The 25,201-nt window shown below is 42.9% G+C and overlaps 1 protein-coding gene across 1 annotated transcript in view; it reads left to right on the top strand.

Moving 5' to 3' along the window:
* The window catches only part of NPC1 (NPC intracellular cholesterol transporter 1), a 54,716-nt gene that overhangs the window by 14,580 nt on the left and 14,935 nt on the right, over positions 1–25,201 (top strand). The window contains exons 2-11 of the mRNA XM_045458694.1: positions 1,610–1,732; positions 2,687–2,793; positions 5,280–5,455; positions 13,036–13,203; positions 13,788–14,037; positions 16,133–16,206; positions 16,736–17,106; positions 18,570–18,796; positions 21,126–21,226; positions 24,063–24,165. Of these exons, the coding sequence (XP_045314650.1) occupies positions 1,610–1,732; positions 2,687–2,793; positions 5,280–5,455; positions 13,036–13,203; positions 13,788–14,037; positions 16,133–16,206; positions 16,736–17,106; positions 18,570–18,796; positions 21,126–21,226; positions 24,063–24,165 (1,700 nt within the window). The remainder of the gene's footprint in view (positions 1–1,609; positions 1,733–2,686; positions 2,794–5,279; positions 5,456–13,035; positions 13,204–13,787; positions 14,038–16,132; positions 16,207–16,735; positions 17,107–18,569; positions 18,797–21,125; positions 21,227–24,062; positions 24,166–25,201) is intronic.

Here is a 25,201-nt window from a genome sequence, read left to right as displayed (position 1 = left end):
AAGCACATTGTGCTGAGTCTTTTATTTTCTTTCGTAACATTGAGCACTGAGGAAAGGGAACTGAGACTCCAGACCCTCTTCCTGTTAGTCATGCCAGAGTTGCGTTTGTCGACTGGCCTTCTGTCACTCTGGCGGGTGACTTGCCAGAGTGCCCAGGCTTGGACCTGCTTGCCCTTTGGCTGTGTTGAGAATTCTGTGCAGTCTGGGGCGGGGCCACTTGTGTTTAAATTACATGTCATATCAGCAGTTATGCCACCTCCTCAGCTTTTTTGCCTTTTCAGACTTCAGTAGATGGATAATTTCCTTTTAGTCAGAAAACTAGAATTTTGGAAAGAGGAGCACTTTCCCTGGAATCGCTAGGTTCATGGAAATAAATAATTGCGATTCATTTTAAACAAAAACGGTGGTGGAATTTTGCAGCTTCTTGCCAAAGGTTTGATATGTGGCATTGTTGAATACTTGTCACTTCCTCATTTGTATAATTTCCCTCCCTTGTGGCCTAAACATATGACTTGTAATGAATACAGATAGGAGTAAGTCATAATTTCTGTTTGAAAATACCTGAGAAACGAGTTCAAAGTAATCTTGACCCCTTTGATTCCCCACACATACACACCCCAACCTCCTGCCTGTTTCCTTTCATGTTTTTAGGGCCTCAAGGGCCTGTGGTGGGATTTGTATCTTGATGCTGAGGATCAACACAGACTGACTGACCTCCTTGCATACATGTTGGTCATGTGCCACTGCTGCTGGAGAGAATTCACTCTTCTATTCAGATTTCTTTTAATGGCTTTTCCAGGAGGTAACTTGAGAGTCACAGTTGCTACTTGATGGCCTCTATTTCCCCACGGGACGGATGATTGCAAGGCCTTGCAGGCCTGTGGCCCTGGCCAGTGTGGTGGATCTCCGTGGCTGTGCTGACGTGATGATTCACGCTGCACCCTCCTCCCCTTCTGAGTTTTCAGACAGCCTGGTGACTCTCACGCGGGAAATATGAGTGGCTCTTGAGAAATCTTTATTTTTCTTTTAAGATTGCTGAGGTGGTTGTCCTTAGAGCTAGCACATTCTTTGCTTTCTAGTTAAACCTCGAGGATTCTTTCTTAGGGTTTATTGGGGGTTTTGGTTTTGCTTTTCATGTTACTCATTGATGAGCTGATGTGAATCAACCTAAATATGTATGGAAATGTTCTTTCATTATTTGGAGCTTATGTAGTTTCTTATGCAGATGTGCAAAAATAGTGCCTTAAAAATTGCAGACTCACATACTATCTTGCTTTCTTTCCTCTACACTGGTTCTTAGTGATCTTTACATGGAACTATAGCTTCCTTTCATTGACGATAAACTAGCAGGAACTAGGAATTGTGTAAATAAGTAATTTCTATTACCTCCTTTGCTGACTGACTTGGCAAGCCCATTTTAGACATCTTGTCAATTTTAATTAATATTTCCCCAAACGTTAAGCTAACCAGTGCCTCTTGCTGTCACTTCCTTTTGCAGGTAACGTTGGAAGGTTCTGTAATAGTGTTTGAATGGGTGCTTTTCGCTGTTGAAATTTCCATTACCTTTGGGGCCCTGATGAACTGAGTTTTGTGTCGACTCTGTCTGTAGGTGTTGGCACAGTCTTGCATCTGGTATGGAGAGTGTGGAATTGCATCTGGAGATAAGAGGTACAACTGCAAATATTCAGGGCCACCAAAACCCTTGCCGAAGGATGGGTATGACTTAGTGCAGGTAAGTTTGTTATCTTGGGCACTGGGAACACAAAATGCTAATCGGAGATCCTCTGTAATTACACTGTAAATATCACTGAGAGGTGGGGCTGAAACTGACAGGTTTAAATCTTACCCCAAACGCTTATCTGGGGCACACAATAGCACAGAAGATAACATAACTCCCGGAGGCTTGATTTCTTTGGGACTCACTTTATGCCTTTCTCGTAGTTGTAGTTTCCGCATAACAGGTTACTATTTAGGGACTGACCTTGGTACCGCAAATGTTGATCTTTGCAGCTTCTTGAAAATATACTAGAAGTTAGCTTTTTTTCGGTTCCTGGATTTCAGGACTCAGGCGGGCTGGGCTGCTAAGTGGCTCTGACTCCCTTGTCCTATGTTTATTTTAGTGATTCCCCCGTTTCCCATCCAGAGCCTGTGAACTTTGGTTGCTACCAGGATTCTGTTCTCTGTTGCCTTGTTTACCTTTCCTGATACACAGGGATATTAGAAATGAACTGGAAAAATCTGGTTTTAGAGGGGAAAATCTGGTTTTAGAGGCCTCAGTAATATAAAATCAAGTTGCCATGTGGCGGGTCTCCTCGACTGACTTGGTACTTTCATGAGAATTGTTAAAGACCTCTGACTTTCTCTGTCGTGACTAATGGAAGTAGTCAGTAGCATTTGGGCTAAACCTGAACAGAAAACTAAAGAGATCAAACTGGTTGTCATGGAGGGAAGGGAGCTTCCAAATAGGAAAAAGATTTGGAATAACTCTACTGCTTCTACTTTTGTGACTCCCTCGTTTATAAATAGTAAAATTGATAGCCCTGTAAAAGAATTCTGCAAGAACTTTGCAAACACATTTCTTACCCTTCTATACCTATAAAGGACTCTGAGTAAAATTGCCTTATTGAGTAATGTGTGTCCTGATTTGACTTTGCTGCTCTGATAACCATGCTTTCTCACCCAAAAGGAGCTCTGTCCAGGATTCTTCTTTGACAATGTCAGTCTTTGTTGCGATGTGCAGCAGCTCCAGACACTGAAAGACAACCTGCAGCTGCCTCTACAGTTTCTGTCCAGGTAGGTTGACCACCTGGCAAACAACAACAAAAAAATAGTAGATTTTGAGCACTTGTTAACTAGTGACGTCCTGATTTCCTTAAAAAAAAATTTTTTTTAACTTTTATTCATTTTTGAGAGACAGAGCACAAGCAGGGGAAGGGCAGAGAGAGAGAGAGGGAGACACAGAATCCGAAGCAGGCTCCAGGCTCTGAGCTGTCAGCCCAGAGCCCAGTGCGGGGCTCAACCTGGGATCATGACCCGAGATAAAGCTGGACACTTAACCGACCGAGCTACTGAGGCGCCCCTACTGATTTCCTTTTAAAAGTTGGTTTTCATTTTATTTCAAGAAAGCAATCTTATGACTTCTCAGAAATAAAGGACAGTTTCTCGATAAAGTAATAGTTACCAGATTTAGTTCTCTTCCTAGTTACACGCAGGACTAATGTGGGGGCTTCCTCTGAGACGTCCTCACCCAAGGGACTTGGTCTTTTCATACTCGAGCCTCTGGGCACCGTGGGGAGGAGAGGTTCTGGTGGTGCTGCCAGGTCTGTGACCTGAGACCCTCTTCCGTGCGGTCCTCTGCATCACCTCCCTCTCCGCCCCACCCCTAGATGGCGTGGTTCTCTCTTCCTGCAGTGTCCTGAGATGCTAGAGTCCCAATCCTCCCTAGAGCTGGCCTTTGATAGCTGTTAACACGATTGTTCTGGCAGAGCTGGGAGGTTTTGTCAACATTAGTTCTTTGTCCAGTCTGTTCTGTTCTCTATGACCAGGGCCATGAAAAGGGTTGCATAATAGGTGTTCTTCTCTGAGCTCACTCAGCGGTTCTCAAATGTGCAAAAGAACAAGCTGGTGGTGGTCTGTAGAACAGCACATCATGGTCTCTTCCTAAATTTTTCACACTGAAGCACCCTGATAAAGGACATAGGAAGAGGGGGCGATGCTTCTCTGTGTACATACCACTGTAGGTGACAGGGCGGTCCACATCCTCTGAGAAAACCCTGCATCTTCCCAGAGGTTTAAACTGACAACACAGAGTGGGAAACCATCCCTAAACTGTTCTTCCAGGACAGCATACCCTATAATAATAGATGAAACAGTGAAGAATCTAATTGAACCAGCATCCCCTGTGGAAGGCCAGTGGATGGTGATGGAGCAGGTTGCAGCCATCATTCAGTCAAAGTACATTTGTTTAGCACCTACCCTAGGTGAGGCATTATGGACGTAGAAATAACCGAGATCAAAAGATAACCAGATTTCCCCCATGTTGTCAGCTTTGTTTATAATAGAAAATAATGAGAAGCTAACACGTGCAGCTGCCAGAATTGATCGTGGAGATTAAACGTAATAACATGCAAAGAGGTTTGTGATTCACAGAACATGGTAGAAATCTGGGCACCCCAGGAGTAGTATGTGTTAGAATGGTGTAATTGTGGTTCTCGTTCTTGTCACAGTAAAGCACAGGACTCCTGAGAGCAAGCAGGTCAGTGTGCGTGTCTGCTCCCTTACTAGACCAGGGGCTTTGAAGGCTGGGACCATCTTCCCTGTTCCGTGTCACGTGGGCACCTGGACCAGATCAGAGTTGAGGGTCATCTCGACTGGTTGTGCAGCGAGAATGCAGGTCTAATGAAGCTGTAGCTTTTGCAAATAGAAGTGAACCAAACTGGGGAGAGAGTTCTCCCACCTAACAAGTCACCATTAGAAGCTTAAACGTTGAACCTGAAGGACAGCAGACAGCTTGTGGTCCTCATGAGAACCTGTGTGTTTCTGCAACCCATGCAGCCAGAGAACACCACTGCTGTTCTTATGCTTTCTTCTCAAGTCACGGGGAAATCCTCTTGTGTTTAGAGAGGGTCAAGGGATTACCTGGGGCTTAAAGAAAGCCCTTCAGTAGCAAGATGAAAATTCTAATGCGTGAATCTCGTTTTCCCCTTGTTTTTCTTCTTTTTTAAAAAAACTTTTTTTTTAAGGTTCATTTTTTTGAGAGACAGAGACAGAGCACGAGATGGGGCTGAAAGAGAGGGAGACACAGAATCTAAAGCAGGCTCCAGGCTCCTAGCTGTCAGCGCAGAGCCCGACGCGGGGCTCAAACCCATGAACCACAAGATCATGACCTGAACCGGTCTGACTCTTAACTGACTGAGCCACCCAGGCACCCTTCCCTTGTTTTTCTTCTTAATCAAAATTGTCCCCATGATGCTTCTAAGTCCCTTTAGTTCAAGACAAAGAAAACATGTCTATAAATTGCAAAGCACAGAATTCAGAGAAGCATTTTTGTCTTTCTGAAATTGCACCTGGACAACATATGTGTAGTAATTAGGGCAGTTTTTAAAGAGACATCTTTATTTTAACACAAGATTTTAGGTGTAGAATTGCTGGGTTTAAGAGGTTCTTAGATAATTTACTTGTCACTTTATAATAGATTTAAAATATTCTTTGTTGTATATCATCTTTTTGCTGGCCCTATTATCTGTGAGATCAGACAATATAGTTTACTTTTTCTTTAGATGTCCATCCTGTTTCTATAACCTAGTGAACCTGTTTTGCGAGCTGACGTGTAGCCCTCGGCAAAGTCAGTTTCTGAATGTTACAGCAACTGAAGATTATGTTGATCCTGTTACAAACCAGACTAAAACAAATGTAAAAGAATTACAGTACTACATTGGAGAGAGTTTTGCCAATGGTGAGTAAATTTTTTGGGGGGGTGGGGGGTGGGGGTAAGTTTTTAATTATTTCTTTATTACATTTGGCATCAGGATACTGGGTCAGGTTGTTCCTTTTTGTTGTCAGCTGTGTGAAAATGACAGTTATAAATTCCATTGGCCATGAAATGCGACTTGTTGCTTAGCGTGTATCTAAGACTTGAGCTACAAACCTTTAAACAAACCTATAAAACAATCTTTTTTGAAGTATTTGCTTAATCCCTTCCTAACTGTAAGTTCCCACATGGAAATTTTTAGTGTGTGCAAGTTTACTTTTCTGTATACTTAGAAGCCATTAGAACTTTATTTCTAGTGGACATGAATTGTGTAACTTCATGAGTTAATTGCAAAACTGAGGGGAGAGTGTGGAAGGGTGGAAATGAAGAAGGGAAGCAGGAGGGGAGATTTGACTCAAGACATACATCACTATAAGGGAGAGTAAACAGATACCACAGTAGGGAAAAGGATCCATAACAACTAGAAATCATAGGATAGTATGAGAAAGACCATCTAGTGTTTGTAGAAAATGATTGAATTGAAAGAGTCCTGAAAGAATAGAACACAAGGGGAAAAGAATGAAAAGATTAGAATTAGAACCAGCTGGCTCTATTAATAAGAAAAAGCCACTTAAATGAACTGAAAGATAAATAGCAGATTCAACACCGCTGAATAAAGAATGTGCCCAAGAACATCTATAAAATAAGAGAATAAGAATTCATCATATAAGAACAAGATACAGATTTAATTGTAATGATCACTTAAAAATGTAACCAAAAATTTAATCGAAAATGTAAATAATAAAAAATAATGAAATATAAATTAATGTTAGTTAAAATAATTAATTAAAAGATTGCCTCCATCACAAAAGCAATAAAATAAGCTATGTAGGAATAAATCTACCAAAAGATACGACATAAAAAGCATCCTGACTGTATGAAGAGAGATCATCTGTCTAGAAACAGAACCATGCTTATTGAAAATTGATATATAACAAGTGTGTTGTTACAAATCATTGAAGGAAGGGTGGACTAGTATATACATGGTGTGATAAAACTGATCATCTAATTTTTATCTTTGTATATCATACTAAAGGTGTATAGATTAAAAATCCTAATCTTGGACATTTTTAGAAGTAAATACAGAATATATTTATGACTTTAAGATAAGGAAGTGTTCTAGACTAGAGGAAAAGCAGACATCATAAGTGAAAAGGTTTATAAACAGTATGTAGAATAGTCACTGAAACACAGATTAAAACAGTGAGCTGCCATTTCACACATCAGGCACAAATGTAAAAATTGGTCAATTCCAGATTTGGTAGGATGTTCGAGCAATAGGAATGCTAATATACTGGACCATTGGCAACCATAACTTAATAGGAGTGTTTGAAAACCGTTCTGCACTACCTGGTAAAGTTGAGGATGAATATACCCTCATTCCAGAAATTCCACTTACATAGATGCCTGCCATAGAGAAACTCCTAATGCACATAAACAAAGAACCATATAAGAACATTCATTGTGGCACTTTGGTGGTCGTCAAAAATTGGTGACATCAGGAGAATGAAAAGACAAGCACAAACTGGGAGAAGATACTTGCAGAAGACACATCTCATGAAGGACTCTTAACAAAATATATGAAGGACTTTTTTTTTTTTTTTTTTTTTAATGTTTGTTTATATTTGAGAGAGAGACAGAGCCCGAGCGGAGGAGGGCAGAGAGAGGAAGACACAGAGTCTGAAGCAGGCTGAAGACTCAGGACTGTCATCACAGAGCCCAACACGAGGCTCAAACCCATGAGCTGTGAGATCATGACCTGAGCTGAAGTCAGACACCTAACCGACTGAGCCACCCACAGACCCCAAAATAAATGAAGAACTCTTAAAACTCAATAATAAGAAAATGAATAGCCTGATTGAAAAGTGGACACAAATCCTGATCAGACACCTTACCAAAGAAGATAATGGATGGCAAATAAACAAATGAAAAGATGCTCAACATTGTATGTTATTAGGGAATTCCCGATTAAAACAACAGTGAAATACCACTACGCACCTGTTAAAATGGCCAAAATCCAGAACACTAACACCACCAAATGCTGGTGAGGATGTGGAGCCACAGAAACTCTAATTCATTTCTGCTGGGAATGCAAAATGGTTCAGCCACTTTGGAAGACAGTTTGACAATTTCTTAGAAAACTAAAAATGCTCTTACCATATGATCCAGCAATCATGGTTTTTGGCATTTACCCCAAAGCATTGAAAACGTATGTCCACATAAAAACCCTTACATGCATGTTGTAGCAGCATTATTCATAATTCACACCAAGATGTCCTTCAGTAGGTAAATAAACTGGGGTACACCCAGACAATGGAATATCCTTCAGCATTAAAAAGAAATGAGCCATCAAGCCATGAAATGACATGGAGGAATGTTAAATCTATATTACTAAGTGAAAGAAGTGAATCTGGAAAGCCTACATACTAAGTGATTCCAGGTTTATTATATTCTGGAAGAGGCAAAACTATGGAGATAGTAAAATGATCGCTGGTTACCAGGTACTAGGGGAAGAAAGGAGGAGCACAGCGGATATTAAGAACAGGGAGACTATTGTTTAATACTATAATAGTGGGTATGAGTCATTATACATTTGCCAAAACTCATAGAATATACAACACCTAGTGTGAACCTTGAAATAAACTGTGGACTTTGAATGACAATGATGTGTCATTATAAGTTCATCGGCTGTAACAAATATATATATACTCTGGTACTGTTGATAGTAATGAGGTGCTTGTGTTGAGGCAGGAGGTGTGTGGGAGTTCTCTATACCATCTGCTCAATTTTACTGTGAACCTAAAACTCCTCTTTAAAAAGGCAATTAATAGGGGCAGCTGGGTGGCTCAGTCAGTTGGGTGTCTGACTTTGGCTCAGGTCATGATGTCGCAGTTCACGAGTTCGAGCTCTGAGCTGTCAGCACAGAACCTGTAGCCTGCTTTGGATTCTGTGTCTCCCTCTCCCTCTGCCCCTCTGTCTCCTGTGTGTGTGCGCACGTGTGCGCACACACTCTCTCTCTCTCTCTCTGTCTCTCTCACTCTCAGAAATAAACATTAAAAAAAATTTTTTTTAAATAAAAAGTCCATTAATAAATTAACTAAATTGAGGCACTAAATGCTGATTAAGAGGAGAATGGATAAATATATTTGGAGCATAGTCATAATCTATAGTGGAATATTTAAAACTGTTAAAACGTATGAATTAGTTACATCACTGATTTGAAGTACTTGAAAAATTGAAAATGTCACAGGATAGATGTAGTATGTTTATATTAAACACTACTACATATCTGTGTATACAGTATATCATGAAAGTACACAAATATGCATGGGAAAGATAAACATCAAATTCAGGGTTGTGGTTTTACCTTAAGCAAGGGAATGTATTCCTAAGTAAGGGTATTCAGGGGACTTCAACTGTATCTGTAGCATTTGTTTTTTTTTAATGTTGGGGCAAATGAAAAACAAGATTAATATAGCTGGGTGCTAAATAAATGAGAATTGTATTATTCTCCATATTTTCTGTATGTTTAAAATATTTAATAAAATAAAAACCTGAAAACCAAATAGTGAGCTGGAAGATATGAGAGAATTACCTAGAAAATAGTGTAGAGTTATGACAATCTGGAATCATTAAAGAAGTGACATGTGGGATAATGTGAGGAGCTCCAGAGAAGGAAAAGAGAAAGTTGGGGAGAAACAATAAGTAAAAAGATAATGGCCAAGGGTTTTCCAGATTGGAAGAGAGATGAATCCTTAGACTTAGGGGCAGAAAAATTAATCTTGAAGCCAGGTAAATTAAAAAGAAAGAAAATACACAAAAATCAGTCGTATGTCTTCATATGCAGTGGACAGTCTGGAAGTGAAATTAAGGAAATTCCATTTACAATAGTATCAAGAAGAATAAAATACCTAGGATTTAACAAGAAGTGTAAAACTTACACTCATCACCATTAAACTGTAAAACATCATTAAAAGAAAGGATCTTAGTAAATGGAAAGATACTCCATGTTGATGGATCAGAAAACTTAAAAATGTTAAGATGACAGTACTTCCCATATTGATGTACAGATTCAGTGCAGTCCCTGTCAGAATCCCAACTTGCTTCTTTGTAGAAATTGATAGGCTGATTCCAAGATTCATGTAATTTCAAGGGACCCAGAATAGCCAAGACGATCCTGAAGAAGAAGAACGAAATAGGAGGACTCAAACTTCCCAATTTCAAAATTTACTACCAGCTGGTGAAAATCAAGACAGTATGGTACTGGAATAAAAATAAACATATAGGACAATGAGATACAACTTAGACCTATATATCTGTGGTCATCTGATTTTTGACAAGGATGCCAAGTCTATTCAATGGGGAAAGAATAGTCTTTTCAACAAATGGTGCTGGGGAAACAGTAGCCACATGGAAAAGGATGAAGTTAAATCCTTACCTCACACCATAAACAAAAACTAAAATGGGTCAAAAACCTAAATGTAAGAGCCAAAACCTGAAAACACTTAGAAGAAAACATAGGAATAAACCATGACCTTAGATTTGACAATGGATTCTTAGATATGACACCAAAAACATGAGAAACAAAAGAAAAACAGATATGTTGGGACATGATCAAAACAGAGTTTTGTGCTTCAAAGGACACCATCAAGAAAAGACAAAAATATTTGCAAATTATTTAATCATTAAAAATCTTGTATCTAGAATATATAAAGAACTGTCACAACTCAGTAATAGATAACCCAATTTAAAATGGGAAAATGATCTGAACAGACATTTCTCCAAGGATGTTATACAAATGGCCAATAAGCACATGAAAAGATGCTCAAAATCGTTAGTCATCAGAGAAATGCAAATCAAAACCACAGTTGGGATACCACTTCACACCCATCAGGACAGCTAGAAGCAAAAGGTCAGGTAACAAGTGTCAGGAGGATGTGGAGAAATTAGAGCCCTCATACACTGCCAGTAGAAATGTAAAAAGATGCAGTCGCTTTGGAAAACAGTCTGGCAGTTCTTGAAAGAATTAAGCATAGGGTTACCATATGACACAGCCATTTCATTCACAAGAGAAGTAAAAGCGTATGTCCACACAAAAACTGTAACCACACATTTATAGGAGCATTGTTCTTATTAGCCAAAAGGTAGAAACAGTCCAGATATCCATCAGCTGATTTATAGATAAACAAATGTGGTATATTCGTACAGCAGAATATTATGCCACCACAAAAAGGAATGATACATGCTACAATGTGGATGGACCTTGAAACCATCATGCTAAGTGGAAGAAGCTAGCCACAAAAGATTACATATTATAGGATTCCATTTATATGAAATGTCCAAAGTAAGCAAATGTACTATAGAGACAGAAATAAATTAATGGTTGCTTAGGGCTTGGGGCGGGGGAGGGAGGGAGATGCGGGAGGATTAGCTGAAGAGTACAGAGTTTCTTTAAGGTGATGAAAATGTTCTAAAATTGACTGTGGCGATGGTTGCACCTATCTGTGAATGGGCTAAAATCCATTAAATTGGAACTTCAAGTGTTTGAATTGTATGGTATGTAATTATATCTCAGTAAAGCTGTTAAAATCCATATGTAAATACAGCATAGAAAAGCTATAAAACTCGGGGCACCTGGGTGGCTCAGTCGGTTAAGCATTCGACTTTAGCTCAGGTCATGATCTCACGGCCTGTGAGTTCCAGCCCTGCATCGGTCTCTGTGCTGACAGCTTGGATCCTGGAGCCTGCTTCAGATTCTGTGTCTCTCTCTCTCTGTCTGCCCCTCCCCTATTCATGCTCTGTCTCTCTCTGTCTCAAAAATAAACATTAAAAAAAATTTTTTTAATTAAAAACTATAAAACTCCAAAGACAAGTGTCTTAAAAATAAGTAGACAAAAGATACAAATCATTTCAAAAGAATGCCAGTTGGAGATTCTCTTACCAGCAGTGATAGAGGCCAGAAGGCAATAGAATAATCCTAATTCTAAAGAAGTCATTCTATCTGAACTGCCTTTCAAGAGTGAGGGTTAAACACGGTGAATTTATCAGTGTCTCTCTAAAGTTTAGGGAAGAAGATCCAAAGAAGTTTGTAACAAGTAGGTGTGGTATCTAAATGAGGTATCTCTCCATTGGATGGGGGCCCCCAAATGTAGGGTGATGATAGGCTGGCAACCCGTGGCTGGGAAGGTGAGAGAATTCACGTGAGGCAGAACAAAGGCTATAGAAGTTTATTGAATACGCCACAAGGGAGTGGTGGGCAGGACAGAAAGAAGCCGTCTGCAGTGAGGTAGTGGGTGGAGGCTGTTCTTAAAGAGGAAGGAGGTGGAGGCATAGCGATATATGGAATTCTCCCTTTCTTTTTTTTTTTTTAAGTTTATTTATTTATTTTGAGAGAGCGAGAGAGAGCACAAGTCAGGGAGGGGAAGAGAAAGGGAGAGAGAGAGAATTCCCAAGCAGGGTTCAAACTCATGAACCAAACCCTGAGATCATGACCTGATCCAAAACCAAGAGTTGGAAGCTTAACTGACTGAGCCACCCAGGTGCCCCTGGAATTCTCCCTTTTTGGGTAACTGTGCTCAGCTGCAAGTAGCCCATTGGTTAGTTGGGGCCTATGGATATTTTGAGGTGGGTCAGCTGATGGGCCTTTTCTACATTCCATTGCTCAAGCCTGTTTGCCTGAAAGCGGCCTCTACAGTAGGGACTGGTTAACGAATGTTAATATGGGATCCATTACTACTACTTTTTTTTTTTTTTTTTTAATTTTTTTTTCAACGTTTATTTATTTTTGGGACAGAGAGAGACAGAGCATGAACGGGGGAGGGGCAGAGAGAGAGGGAGACACAGAATCGGAAACAGGCTCCAGGCTCTGAGCCATCAGCCCAGAGCCCGACGCGGGGCTCGAACTCATGGACCGCGAGATCGTGACCTGGCTGAAGTCGGACGCTTAACCGACTGCGCCACCCAGGCGCCCCACTACTACTTTTTTATGTGCAAAGTGTCACATTATTCTTATTTTGTGTGTTGTCTTTATATGTACTAAAATAAAGCCAAGAGAACGACTAGTATTAGGTTCATTCATATGTGACCTCTCCTCTAAAAACAGTTTTCCCGTATAAGTTCCAAACTCTTCAGCTGTATAGTTTCCTACCCCAGATGTCTGGAACCAGCTTCATTGACTGAAGAGACACTAAGGTTCTTACTTCTCCTTCCTCAGCCTTAGTCCCTTCTTCTCTCCAGTGGTGGTAATACTTCTCCCAGCTACTGTGAGCTACGTGGGGGTGATGTATGCCTTTCTTGTTTGCTTTTGTGTTTAAGTTACTTGGAATCTAGCCCAGCATGTTACTTGCAGAGTGGTGAGTCTCCACTCCTGCCCTTAGTGTTTACTGTCCCTCCTACCAGCCCGTGGCTTTGGAGTGCAGTGTTTATGGCTAAATTCGCATTTGAGAGGCCTTGCGGAAGATCTTCTCAGCATGGTGTTCGGTACTTTTGCCTTCTTCCTCTGCCAGCCATGTACAATGCCTGCCGGGACGTGGAGGCCCCCTCCAGTAATGACAAAGCCCTGGGACTGCTGTGTGGGAAGGATGCCGAAGCCTGCAATGCCACTAACTGGATTGAGTACATGTTCAATAAGGACAACGGCCAGGCACCTTTCACCATCACACCCATTTTTTCAGGTAGACTCCCAAGTTTGGTGTATTTATGATGTGGTTTTAAAGCCCAGGAACCTTAATCTACAATAGGAAGGTCAACAAATTCAGATAACTGGTTCCTGGACTTTCCCTCCAGTGAGAGAGGTAACTAGAACATTTCCCCTGCCCCTGGTTAATTTAGGGGGCTGGCAGGGAGGATGGAGGAGGAGGAACTGCCTTCCGGTGTTGCTGCCTCATTGAAAGAATGAATGAGCCTGGGTTTTTGTTTTGTTTCTTTTCTTTTAAAAAAAAAGACTGAAGCATTACAAAGGCCTTTTTAGGAGCTCTGGAATGATGTTAGACTGGCTCCTCAGTGGAGATTTCCCTTGGAATGTGGGGCACTCTGGTCTCAGCAACAAACCTTGTGCCCAAAATCACTTGAAGTAACTTAAAATTTTACAGGACTAAGCAGCAACACACCATTTGATCAGCCAGAAACCTCCAGTCCTTTTTACTGTTATGGTCATGCTCTGTATGTCAGTGTGCTTATCACTAGGTTCAAATATAATTTAATACAAGCTTTGTAGTTTTTTTATTGAGGTATTTACTCAACCCCATCCTCCCCGCAGATCTTCCAACCCATGGAATGGAGCCCATGAACAATGCCACCAAGGGCTGTGACGAGTCTGTGGACGAGGTCACCGGGCCGTGCAGCTGCCAGGACTGCTCAATTGTTTGTGGCCCAAAGCCCCAGCCCCCACCGCCTCCTGTGCCCTGGAGAATCTTGGGCCTGGACGCCATGTATGTCATCATGTGGATCACCTACATGGCATTTTTGCTTGTGTTTTTTGGAGCATTTTTTGCTTTGTGGTGCTACAGGTGAGCAGTTTTGTTTATTCCCCAGGGCAAGAAGAGCAAGATTATTCAAGTGGTACTTCCAGTTTACCTAAACCAGGAAACAAATATCACGTGAATACCGGTCTCCATGAATTGCTTTTGGCTTTCAACTGGTAAACAATCAGAGGCCTGGTTAGATCGTGAAGTTGGTTTCATTGATTTGTTCAAAATGATGAGTGATTTAAAGCACTGTGCATTAACCACACATTCTTTAACAGAAAGTAGGAGGAGCTGAATCTGATTCAAATCTAATTCAATGCAGTGCTTATAATCCTTTTACATATTTGCACCTTGATTAGGACAGTACATTTTCTTTAACTTGTTTTGAAATAATGTTAGACTTACCAGGAAGGTGCAAAAAATAGTAGAAGTTCATATGTATCCTTTACCCAGCTTCCCCTAATGCTACAGCTTACGTCAGCCATACTGTGTAATTATCAAAACCGCGAAAATAATGGTATGGTATCATTAGCTAAGCTACAAACTTTATTCAGATACCACCATCTTTTCCTCTGACACCCTTGTTCTGTTTTTGGACTCCACGCCCACTTTTTGTTTACCACCCTCCCCCGGTCTGTGACAGGTCCTCGGTCTTTCCATTTCTTTTATGGCCTTGACACTTTCGATACATACTGGCCAGTTATTTTGTAGAATGTCCCTCCACTTAGCTTTAGCTGACATTTTCTCATTAGGTTGAGGTTATGTGTTTCTGACAAGATTATCACAGAATCGATGTGTCCTTCTCGGTGTATCATACATATCACTCGTACCTGATCTCAGTATGTCTCTTCCCTGGTAATGTTAACCTTGATCACTTGATAAAGGGGGTCTCTGCTGCATTTCTCTACCATAAAGTTACTGTTTCTCCCTTTGGAATTGATAGATATCTTAGGAGAGATGGGTCAGAACTCCTAATACCTTGTTTCTCCTAAAGCTGTCACCCCTGATTTTAGCCTCCACTGGGGGATCTTATCTGCAGCTACTACTGTGGTGTTTGCCTAGTGATGATTGTTGATTTTATAGTTCCCTCATTTCTTCTTCATTTACTAATTACACTTGTTCTGTATAGACCGTTATCCCTCCTGCTCTGCTTACTTATTCAATTACATTTACATCATGGTCCCTACTCCTCTGTTTTTTGTTTTTGTTTTGTTTTTTAACGTGCCCCCGCCTTTCTTATTTCCTGGAATCACAAAATGCTCCAGGTTCATCTGGTATTTTCCCCGCGCCAGCCCTGGAATCCACCTCTTCTGCAAGGATCCCTGGTTCCTTGTATTGGAGACTGACGTTAGAGTGATGCTCCAGGCGCCAGGTGTGCCCATTGCTGCTGCACAGCAGTGTTCACTGTGTTCGCTGAGAGACAGCGTGAGCGGGGGGAGGGGCAGAGAGAGAGAGAGACACAGAATCCGAAGCAGGCTCCAGGCTCCGAGCTGTCAGCACAGAGCCTGACGCGGGGCTCGCACTCATGAACCGTGAAGTCATGACCTGAGCCAAAGTCGGAGGCTTAACTGAGCCACCCAGTCGCCCTAGTGCTCACTGTGTTTCTAAAGGACCTGAAGTTTTAAATCTAAATGAAGGCTGCAAGGTGAAATTACCCTTTATCAACTTGTTTTTTTTTTTTTTTTTTTTTTTAATTTTTTTTGTTAATGTTTTTTTTTTTTTCAACGTTTATTTATTTTTGGGACAGAGAGAGACAGAGCATGAACGGGGGAGGGGCAGAGAGAGAGGGAGACACAGAATCGGAAGCAGGCTCCAGGCTCTGAGCCATCAGCCCAGAGCCCGACACGGGGCTCGAACTCACGGACCGCGAGATCGTGACCTGGCTGAAGTCGGACGCTCAACCGACTGCGCCACCCAGGCGCCCCTCAACTTGTTTTTAATACCGTCTTAAATTTTCTCCTGAGACTGGTGAGCAGGACAACCTAGAGCAAGGGAACCTGGGGGAAGAAGAAGGCGATTAGGCAAGAAGGAAATAGGATGAAGAAGTGAGCTTTTAATAGGTCTACAGGACTATCAGAGGAACAGCCTCATTATGTCAAATATCCACTAATACTGCTTATGTGCTTTTGTTTTTCAGAAAACGCTATTTTGTCTCCGAGTACACCCCCATTGATAGCAACATAGCTTTCTCTGTAAATGCCAATGACAGAGGTAGGCACTTTTGTACTCAAATGGTTAGGATTATGTTTGCATGAGTGCACGTTTCCTCAGAAAATGTTGATGTGCTGTTCTGGGACAGGCACTGTGCTGGTGTCAAGGACACGGCCGTGACCAACACAGACAGGTCCTTGCCCTTGTGATAGTAGCAGTCTAGTCAGGGTGGCAGATCGGAACCGAGGATAATTAGGGACTGGGGTAAGAGCTGTGGAGGGGCAGGCATAGCCACAAAGGTGGATGGGAAGTGCCTTGGACAGAGTGCTCAGAGAACTTTGCTTTTGTGTGAGCATCGCTCCTCTGTGGGGTGGGTAGCAGGCGCCGTCACCGTGGGCAGGCAAGGAAGGTGGCTTCCTGAGCAGATAGGTGCTGAGGGTGTGTGACGGGAGGGAGGCGGATCTTGTGCCATCCCTGTGCGGACACTATTCCCAGCCCCTGTGGTAGTAGCTAACGCTTTCCCTGTTCCGACTTTCAGGAATGGCTTGGCTCTTAACCTCCACCCTCCCTTCCTCTCCCGCTCTTCCAGGGGAGGCGTCCTGCTGCGACGCCCTGGGTGCGGCATTTGAGGGCTGTCTGAGGCGGCTCTTCTCACAGTGGGGCTCTTTCTGCGTCCGAAACCCGGGCCCCATCATCTTCTTCTCCCTGGCCTTCATTGCCGCCTGTTCTTCAGGCCTGGTGTTTGTGCGGGTCACGACCAATCCAGTTGACCTGTGGTCAGCTCCCAGCAGCCAGGCGCGCCTCGAGAAAGAGTACTTTGACACGCACTTTGGGCCTTTCTTCCGCACGGAGCAGCTCATCATCCAGGCCCCCCACACCAGCGCACACACTTACCAGCCGTACCCCTCAGGATCCGATGTGCCCTTCGGACCTCCGCTTGACCTCGCGATCTTGCACCAGGTAACGTGCTGTGAGCAGAAATCCGTTCTGGGAAGCCGGGTGGTTTGTTTTCTGGCTTTGACATATTGACCGGTTCTACTTGACATGGGGTGTGGGCTGAATGTGGCAGTATATGTTGAAAATCTCAACAGTAAAAAGGTAAAGATGCTTTTCATTTACTTTTCCAGAAAGCGAATGGTGGATATTGAACTTCCTGAAAATTTTACTGTAGACTGCTTTTATATTTCCTTCATATGGCAGGTCTTGCTTCTTGAAACTGAGAGGAGCATTTCTCTGTTGAAGCAGAGTGTATTTATAATTTACTTAGGAACTTATTAAATTTTTCCCTTGGCAATTGAAAAGTAATGTGCCAGGACCCAAAGGAATGAAGCCTCTCTAACACTGTGCTGGGGACTGAGGCAGGAGCTACTGCTGGTCCGCCGCTGCAGGAATGAATTTGTCATTTCTGGAAGGTAGGCCCCGGCCTGCATTTGGTAGGAGGTGCATTCGGAACGAGATCCATCCCATCCTCTTACAGAGGCCTTTAACCCTTCCCATTCTCCCTTGTCACACTTGACCTGGAGAACTCTGTCTGTGAATAAATGGCATCCTGCCTATTTTTTTAATGAACAGTTGCTCAATCGCATGATTTTTCCTTTAAATATTGCTCTTGCCTACAGAAAGTCTGTTATCTTGAAAAACATCAAAATGGTCTCAAGACATGAACAAAATCTTTTCTCCACTGAGTAACCCTGTGTTTCTTTTTCTCAGCTTGTTGCAAAAGAAGCACAACGTAGTCATTTACCTCCAGGAATGTAGTCTCTGTTGGGAACCCCGGGGATATACATAAATAATCCTAGTATAGCACAAGGCAGTAGGTGGTATTTTGTTAGTAAGAGGGTATGTCGAGAGAACCAGGCAGATTGCCCCGGTCTCCCCTCTGCGGCCCTGTTGTTATTGCTGCAGAAGGGTAGAATGTGAGATGTGCATGTATCCTGCCCTGAGATCTGTCCTGGTATTGGGGTCCCCTCCCTGTCTCTCTGGACACCTCTCAGGAGGGTCTCCATCCCAGCTTGCTGTCTTTTAAGAGTGGGCCTTTGGTGTCATCAGATATTTTACCATAGCACGTCTTAGTCCTCTCCCTTGTATGAGGAAGGATTTTCCGCAAATAACTTTAAAAAAAATTTTTTTTAATGTTTATTTTATTTTTGAGAGAGCGAGCATGAGTGGGGGAGGGGTGGAGAGGAAGGGAGACAGAATCCTAAGTAGGCTCCAGGCTCTGAGCTGTCAGCACAGAGCCTCATGCAGGCTTGAACCCCTGAACCTGTGAGATTCATGACCTGAGCCAAACTCGGACACTTAACCGACTGAGCCACCCAGACGCCCCTCTGCAAATACTTTTTATCTTCTCACCTGTCAGGGCAATAATCTGAGAGAAATCCAATGTGTTTCTGGGTTTGTTTATTTTTAAAATCTTCTTTCAGGTTCTTGACTTACAAACTGCCATCGAAAATATCACTGCATCTTATAACAATGAGACCGTGACACTTCAAGACATCTGCGTGGCCCCCCTCTCACCCTATAACAAGAACTGCACCATTCTGAGCGTGTTAAATTACTTCCAGAACAGCCATTCCATGCTGGACCATGAAATAGGAGATGACTTCTTTGTGTATGCAGATTACCACACGCACTTGCTATACTGTGTACGGTACGTGGCAGGAGACGGTCATCATTCGGCCCACCAGCCCGCGAGCACTTGCTGTTGCTGCACACAGTTGTAGGTGTCAGAGGCCTAGCCGTGAGCAAGCAGCGGGACCTGCTCTGTGAAGCGCATGCTCTGATGGAGGGAGACCGACAATGAATAGATACCTGCCCTGATGCCAGGTGGAGAGGAGAGCTCTGGAGAAATTAAGCCCGACGAGGAGATGGAGGGCAGTGGGGGCGTGCTACTTTAGGTAGAGTGGAGACCTGCACAGACAGAAAGGAAAGGAGGGAGCCTGTGATTATCGGAGGGAAAAGTGTTCCGAGTAGACAGGCAGCAAGCACAAAGGCCCTTGGGTGGGAGCGCTCATGGAGCATTCATGATGTATAATCGAGGAATGGCTTTTCACTCATGCCTGATTTGGAAACCACATGCCACACTGCCACTGGTCTCACAGTACAAGAATTGAAGCCTCTAGTGCTTTTTCTTGTCTTGCAACTATAAACTTCTACCATGATGTCAGATTGTTTTTGAAAATGCAGCGTCCCCTTGAGAAGTGAGGGCAGGATTGGTGTGCAATTCAGATTGGAGAGCGCTGAATCTGCTTCCCGCTGGAGGCACGTCTAGCTGGACAGGCGGCATTTGTCGTGTGCACTGGTCACAGAGCATCTGTGCTTTGGTGACCTGTGCCCCTAGCAGGGAGGCCTGTGCCCCTAGCAGGGAGAGCAGTCTGCACTGGTGGGCCCGCTGTCCCTGCAGGCCCTGACCCGGCCTGGAGACCGGTGTTCAGCCAGACAATCACCGTGGCTGTTTTGTCACTGCAGGGACAGAGAAATTATTCCTTGTCACTTTTGAGTGTGCTGTCAGCTAACCCCATCTCAGGAGCCAGCTACTTTGATATCTGGTCTGGTTTGGTGGCCTTCAGTTCTACTTAGGCTACTGGGGTGTGACTCTTTAGCCGATTAAGCCTGGTTTGCTCTGTTTCAAAGAGCTAGCCTCTAATAATCTGAGCTCTCCCTGTAAAACAGTAAGGGCACGCCCATTCTCCACAGGGTGGATGGTATAGGGTGGCCATGGGCAATTTGACAACTGGAAAAAAAAGTGAAACTTGTTCGGTTTTTATATTTAAAGGAAAAAGCTGTTTACTTCCAGTCTTACAAAATGAAAGTCAACAAAATTTTGACAGGGAGGGAGGTGCATGAGGCTTGTGTTTAGTCTGAGGCAGGGTGTGGTTCAGATCAGTGCAGAAGCGCTCCTTGGGCCGTTTCGCTCCCACGTGTGGCTCTGTGTGCTACATGGTTGCCCTTTTGTGTCTTCCGCTCTCACCTCCCTCCTTACCCTCCAGCTCTACGTGGGCTTCTGCCCTAGAGGTCCTGCAGGAACGGCACACCCAGTGCACCCAGAACCAAGCACAGATCTGTCCCCGTAACCCTGTGTCGTGTGATGGCACCTGTGTCAGCTTGAGGCTGTATCTGCATCCTTCCCCATCCTTACCTGCCTCACATAATTCTTATGGATTTTAACCTTCTGGATGAGCTCCCAAGCCCGATGTATGGGACAATGGGACTTGGCCTCTGGCTGTGTCCACGTAGCCTGTTTGTCCCAAGCAGGTGATCTGACCCCTTAGGGTCTGAGCCCATCAGCTGTGGGCTCAGAAGGGCCATGGTTCGGGTTATATGTGAGAATCTGAACAAGTGCCCAGCAGAGTTCTGGCTTAGGATGTGTCCTGAGATGCTGGTTCCTCCACTGCACTGCCCTCGTCTGGGCCCTTGCACAGACCTCTTGACTGGTCTGAGGGCTCTTCCTCCCCTTTCTTTCCCACATCCAGACCCTTCTTCTGCTTTGCCGCCCGAATTCTCTTTGTAAAACAGCGTATGACACCCTTTTTTTTATTGTCTGTCCCTCCCTCTTTCCAGCCCCATCCCTTCCCTCTGACGTCCTCCCCTTTGTGGGCGCCTCCTGCTGTAGACAGGACTTGGTGTGGTTCCTCACACTGCTATCCTGTTGCTCTCTTCTCGCATGTACCTGTTCTCGCTCATTCGGTGGCAGTTTCCTCTATTAGTGCTCCATGTACCGTGTGACATCCCTTCCCACGTGCACCTTGCCCTGAGCGATAATGACCACATCGTGCTCTTTTTGCCTGTCTCTCACTCAGTGGTTCTGAGCTCCCAAAGGCAAGTGCTGAACTGCATTATTCACCTGAGGAATAATGCACAGAGCCCACACCATGCTTAGGATATAATCGGCCTCTTTAACTGTTTGTCCTGCAGATGTTTAGGTCTCTGTGATGTCTTGAGGCTTGTTGTAACTGGGAGTTGTTTTCTACACTTCTCAGGGCTCCTGCCTCTCTGAACGATACCAGTTTGCTCCATGATCCTTGCCTGGGTACATTCGGTGGGCCAGTGTTCCCGTGGCTTGTGTTAGGAGGCTATGATGGTAAGTAAGAGGAGCTTCCTCTTTTCCTATTAGGTGAAGTAGTTTTGATTCTGTCACTAACAGGTGCTAATTATGAAAATTTCATAAATTGAACAGTCTTATGAATTCCCTATCTTAAATCCCAAGTACATTCTCTCTTTGGGCTTTGGCTTTGGGTTTTGTTCTGGATGTAAAAGAAGTGGATGGTGTTAGCCTTCTTAAGGTCACATTCTGGGAAGCTGTCGAAAGCTAAAGACTCTTCCCCAGAGTCATGCAGTAGTTCATTTCCACGTAACTCATTGTTCAGTGTCAAAGTGTTCATGGAGAGATGATATGTGGGATGTGGGGAAAAAGAAGCAAAGTTGATCTGGTTCTTCCTCCTCAACCAGTTAGTTGAGGATTGAGACACTCTTGAAGGGGGAGGAGTGATTGGTTTGCTCTTTACTGGTTCCAGTAGCACCTTAGAACAGACTGTACCAGGTATGATGGGGTAACGATTCAGGTAACACCTTTGGCGTCCAAAGCCAAAATAGGCAGTTCAACAGGTTTTCCTCCCGCCCACAGAAGAAGTCAAATAGATGTTGTTCTCCTCGCCAGTGGGAGGGGAGAAGTTGTATCTATATTTAAATTTTCCTCGCCTCATATAATGGCATTTCTAATTAGTGGGGAAAAGATAGTGTCACCAACTGGCGAGCCATAGCTGTCAAAATTAAATTTGATCTCATACCTCATTCCTTCCATCCAAATAAACTTCAGATATATAAGGAGGGAAAGTTATTAAATGTAAGAAATACAAGAAGTGAAACTTATTAAAGATCTAGAAGAAGATACAGGAAGAATTTTTTTGATAATTTTTAAATGGAGAAGGCATTTCTAAGCAAGACACAAAACCCAGAAGCCACAAAAGGAAACATTAATGAGTTTGACTACATAAGAATTTAAAATTCTGGGGCACCTGGGTGACTCAGGTAGTTAAGCATCTGACTCTTAATTTCAGCTCAGGTCACAATCTCATAGTTAGTGAGATCGAGTCCCCCTGCACTGACAGCACAGATCCTACCTGAGATTCTCTCTCTGTCCCTCCCTCTCCATCAGTTAATAAATAAACATTTTTTAAAAAGTGTTTCTCTTCCGTTGCCAGATGCAAATCAGCGCTTTTTTTTTTTTTTTTTTTAATTCCTATGTAGAAAACAAACACCATAAAGTTAAAAAGAAAAAGCAAGCAACAAACTAGATGGGGAAAAAACAGTATACATAACAGATAGTGTGCCCTTAATATATGAAGGGCTCTGGGGGGGGTGCCTGGGCAGCTCAGTTGGCTCAGTTGGTTAAGCGTATGACTTTGGCTCAGGTCATGATCTCACAGTTTGTGAGTTTGAGCCATGTGTCGGACTCTGCTCTGACAGCTTGGAGCCTGGAGCCTGCTTTGGATTCTCTCTCTCTCTCTCTCTCTCTCTCTCTCTCTCTGCCCCTCCCTCACTTGTGCTCTTTCTCAAAAATAAATAAACTAAAAAAAAAAAAAAAATTATATATAAATATATATGAAGGCTCTGGTGAAAAAAAGAAAAGGTTAACAACCCAAAAGAAAAGTGGCCAAAGCCATATGAAAGTTAACAAAGGAAATACAAATGGCTGTTAATTATATAGGGAAAATGCTCAACCTCACTCCTAGATAGTGAAATGCATCTCACTTCAATCTTTCCCCCTAATGAGGGGGCAAGACATAAGAGTGTGATAAAACAGTGCGGGGTGCAGAGGACCCCAGTGTTACTGGAAGTGTATATGGTTCCTAGAATAGAATGCAAGCTCCAGGAATGCAGGGTTTTCCTCTCTTTCGTTCACTGGTGTATATCCATAGTACCAAAAATAATGCCTGGCACAAAGCAGGGTCTCAGTAGATATTTTGCTACGTAAAGAAATGGAAAAACAGGATAGCCTCTTTGGAGGGCATTTTGGAGGAATTTATCAAAATTAGAATTGCACATACTTTTTATTCATTACTTGTACTTGTAAGATTTGATTCTGCAAATATGTATGTTGTTACACATGAAAAATATCAGATTATTCTTTGTAGTATTTTTGTTCATAATTTTAAAAATTGCAAAAATGTCCATCAATTGGAGATTGGTTAAATTACACTAGAAAATATGATACAGTAGAAAAAAGAATAAGGAAGCTCTTTATGTCCTAAAATGGAGCCATCTCCAAGATATAAATTAAAAATGTAATGTGCAGAACAGCGTGCCGCTATTTGTGTGACTAAGAAGGAAAGGGAAGAATACAGGTGTTTGCTTGTGCATGTGTGGAGTATCTCTGGGAAATAGTTCAGATGGCCACAGTGTGGGGAGGAGAACTAAGGATTGAGGAAGGAGAGACAATGAACACCTTTTGCTCTGATGGAAATTTTTACCACGCACGTGCTATTTAGTTAAAGAAGTTACCCTTCCTGAGTGAATCTCTGTCTACACCAGATACAGCATCCTTTTTATTCATTAACTGAGCTACATAGACACGTCAGTGAACTTGTGATTTGTTTTAAAAAAATTTTTTTTTTCAACGTTTATTTATTTTTGGGACAGAGAGAGACAGAGCATGAACGGGGGAGGGGCAGAGAGAGAGGGAGACACAGAATCGGAAACAGGCTCCAGGCTCTGAGCCGTCCCCTGTGAGATCGTGACCTGGCCGAAGTCGGACGCTCAACCGACTGCGCCACCCAGGCGCCCCTGTGTGATTTGTTTTTAGAGTACAGTCTACAGCACCTGTGAGAAATCAGTTACCTGGCTGTCATGTAATTTTCCCTCGTGTCTAATTTTCTGCACACTTCTTATCTTCTTAATGTCACATTTTTCCTTTTCAGGTCAAAATTACAATAATGCCACAGCCCTTGTGATTACCTTTCCTGTCAATAATTACTATAACGATACAGAGAGGCTCCAGAAGGCCCAGGTCTGGGAAAAAGAGTGAGTTGCTGTCTTTGTTGTGTGGGGGGCTGGACGCTAACAGAATGCACTTAAACCACAGTCAGCTCAGTTAATAACCAACATCAGGTCTAAATTATGTCATTTTTTTCATTTGATACTAATGACGTTAAGAAAAAAGAATCGGTGTATCTGTAAACATTGTTTGAATCTGTATCCCTGCACAGGAATGCAGAAGTATATATGCAGAAATGTTCCCTGCACCCTTTTCTCATAGTGAACACCAGGAGCAAGCTGGGTGTACATTAGTAGGGGACACACATGGTAGAAAATCATGCAGTCATTAAAGATGGGTAAGTAAATGGTTCCAGATGGAGGACACAAAAGCTGCAATCAGCATGGTTAGGCAAATATATGCTATACATGGTAGAAAAAATATCCATCCCTAGAAAAAATATCAAGCAAGGGGCCCAGGAAATTGTTGACTATGTTTATAACCCCTAAAGAATAGGAACAGAGAACGGGTTTTTGACTCTATACCTTTCACTGCTTTTTTTAAAGAACTTTGTTGGAATATAAATCCTATGCCATACGTTTCACCCATTTAAAATGTGTAATTCAGGGGGCGCCTGGGTGGCGCAGTCGGTTGAGCGTCCGACTTCAGCCAGGTCATGATCTCGCGGTCCGTGAGTTCGGGCCCCGCGTCGGGCTCTGGGCTGATGGCTCAGAGCCTGGAGCCTGTTTCCGATTCTGTGTCTCCCTCTCTCTCTGCCCCTCCCCCGTTCATGCTCTGTCTCTCTCTGTCCCCAAAATAGATAAACGTTGAAAAAAAAAAAAAAAATTAAACTGTGTAATTCAGTAGCTTTTAGTGTATTCACAGATACCTGCAACTGTCACCACAGTGAATTTTAGAATTTTTTTTTTTTTTTTAATCTCAAAAAGAAGCCCCCTAATCCTTTAGCTATCACTCCCACCCGTCACCCTCAGCTTCCCACATCCCGGCCCTGTGCAAACATTAATCTCATTTCTGTCTCCATACATTTTTGTATTCTGGATTTTTATATGAATGGAAGCATAT

The sequence above is a fragment of the Leopardus geoffroyi genome, chromosome D3 (assembly GCF_018350155.1).
Source record: "Leopardus geoffroyi isolate Oge1 chromosome D3, O.geoffroyi_Oge1_pat1.0, whole genome shotgun sequence".
In the NCBI taxonomy this organism is placed as follows: domain Eukaryota; kingdom Metazoa; phylum Chordata; class Mammalia; order Carnivora; family Felidae; genus Leopardus; species Leopardus geoffroyi.
The sequence above is the reverse complement of the archived record's forward strand: the minus strand, read 5'-3'. Positions and strand labels throughout refer to the sequence as shown.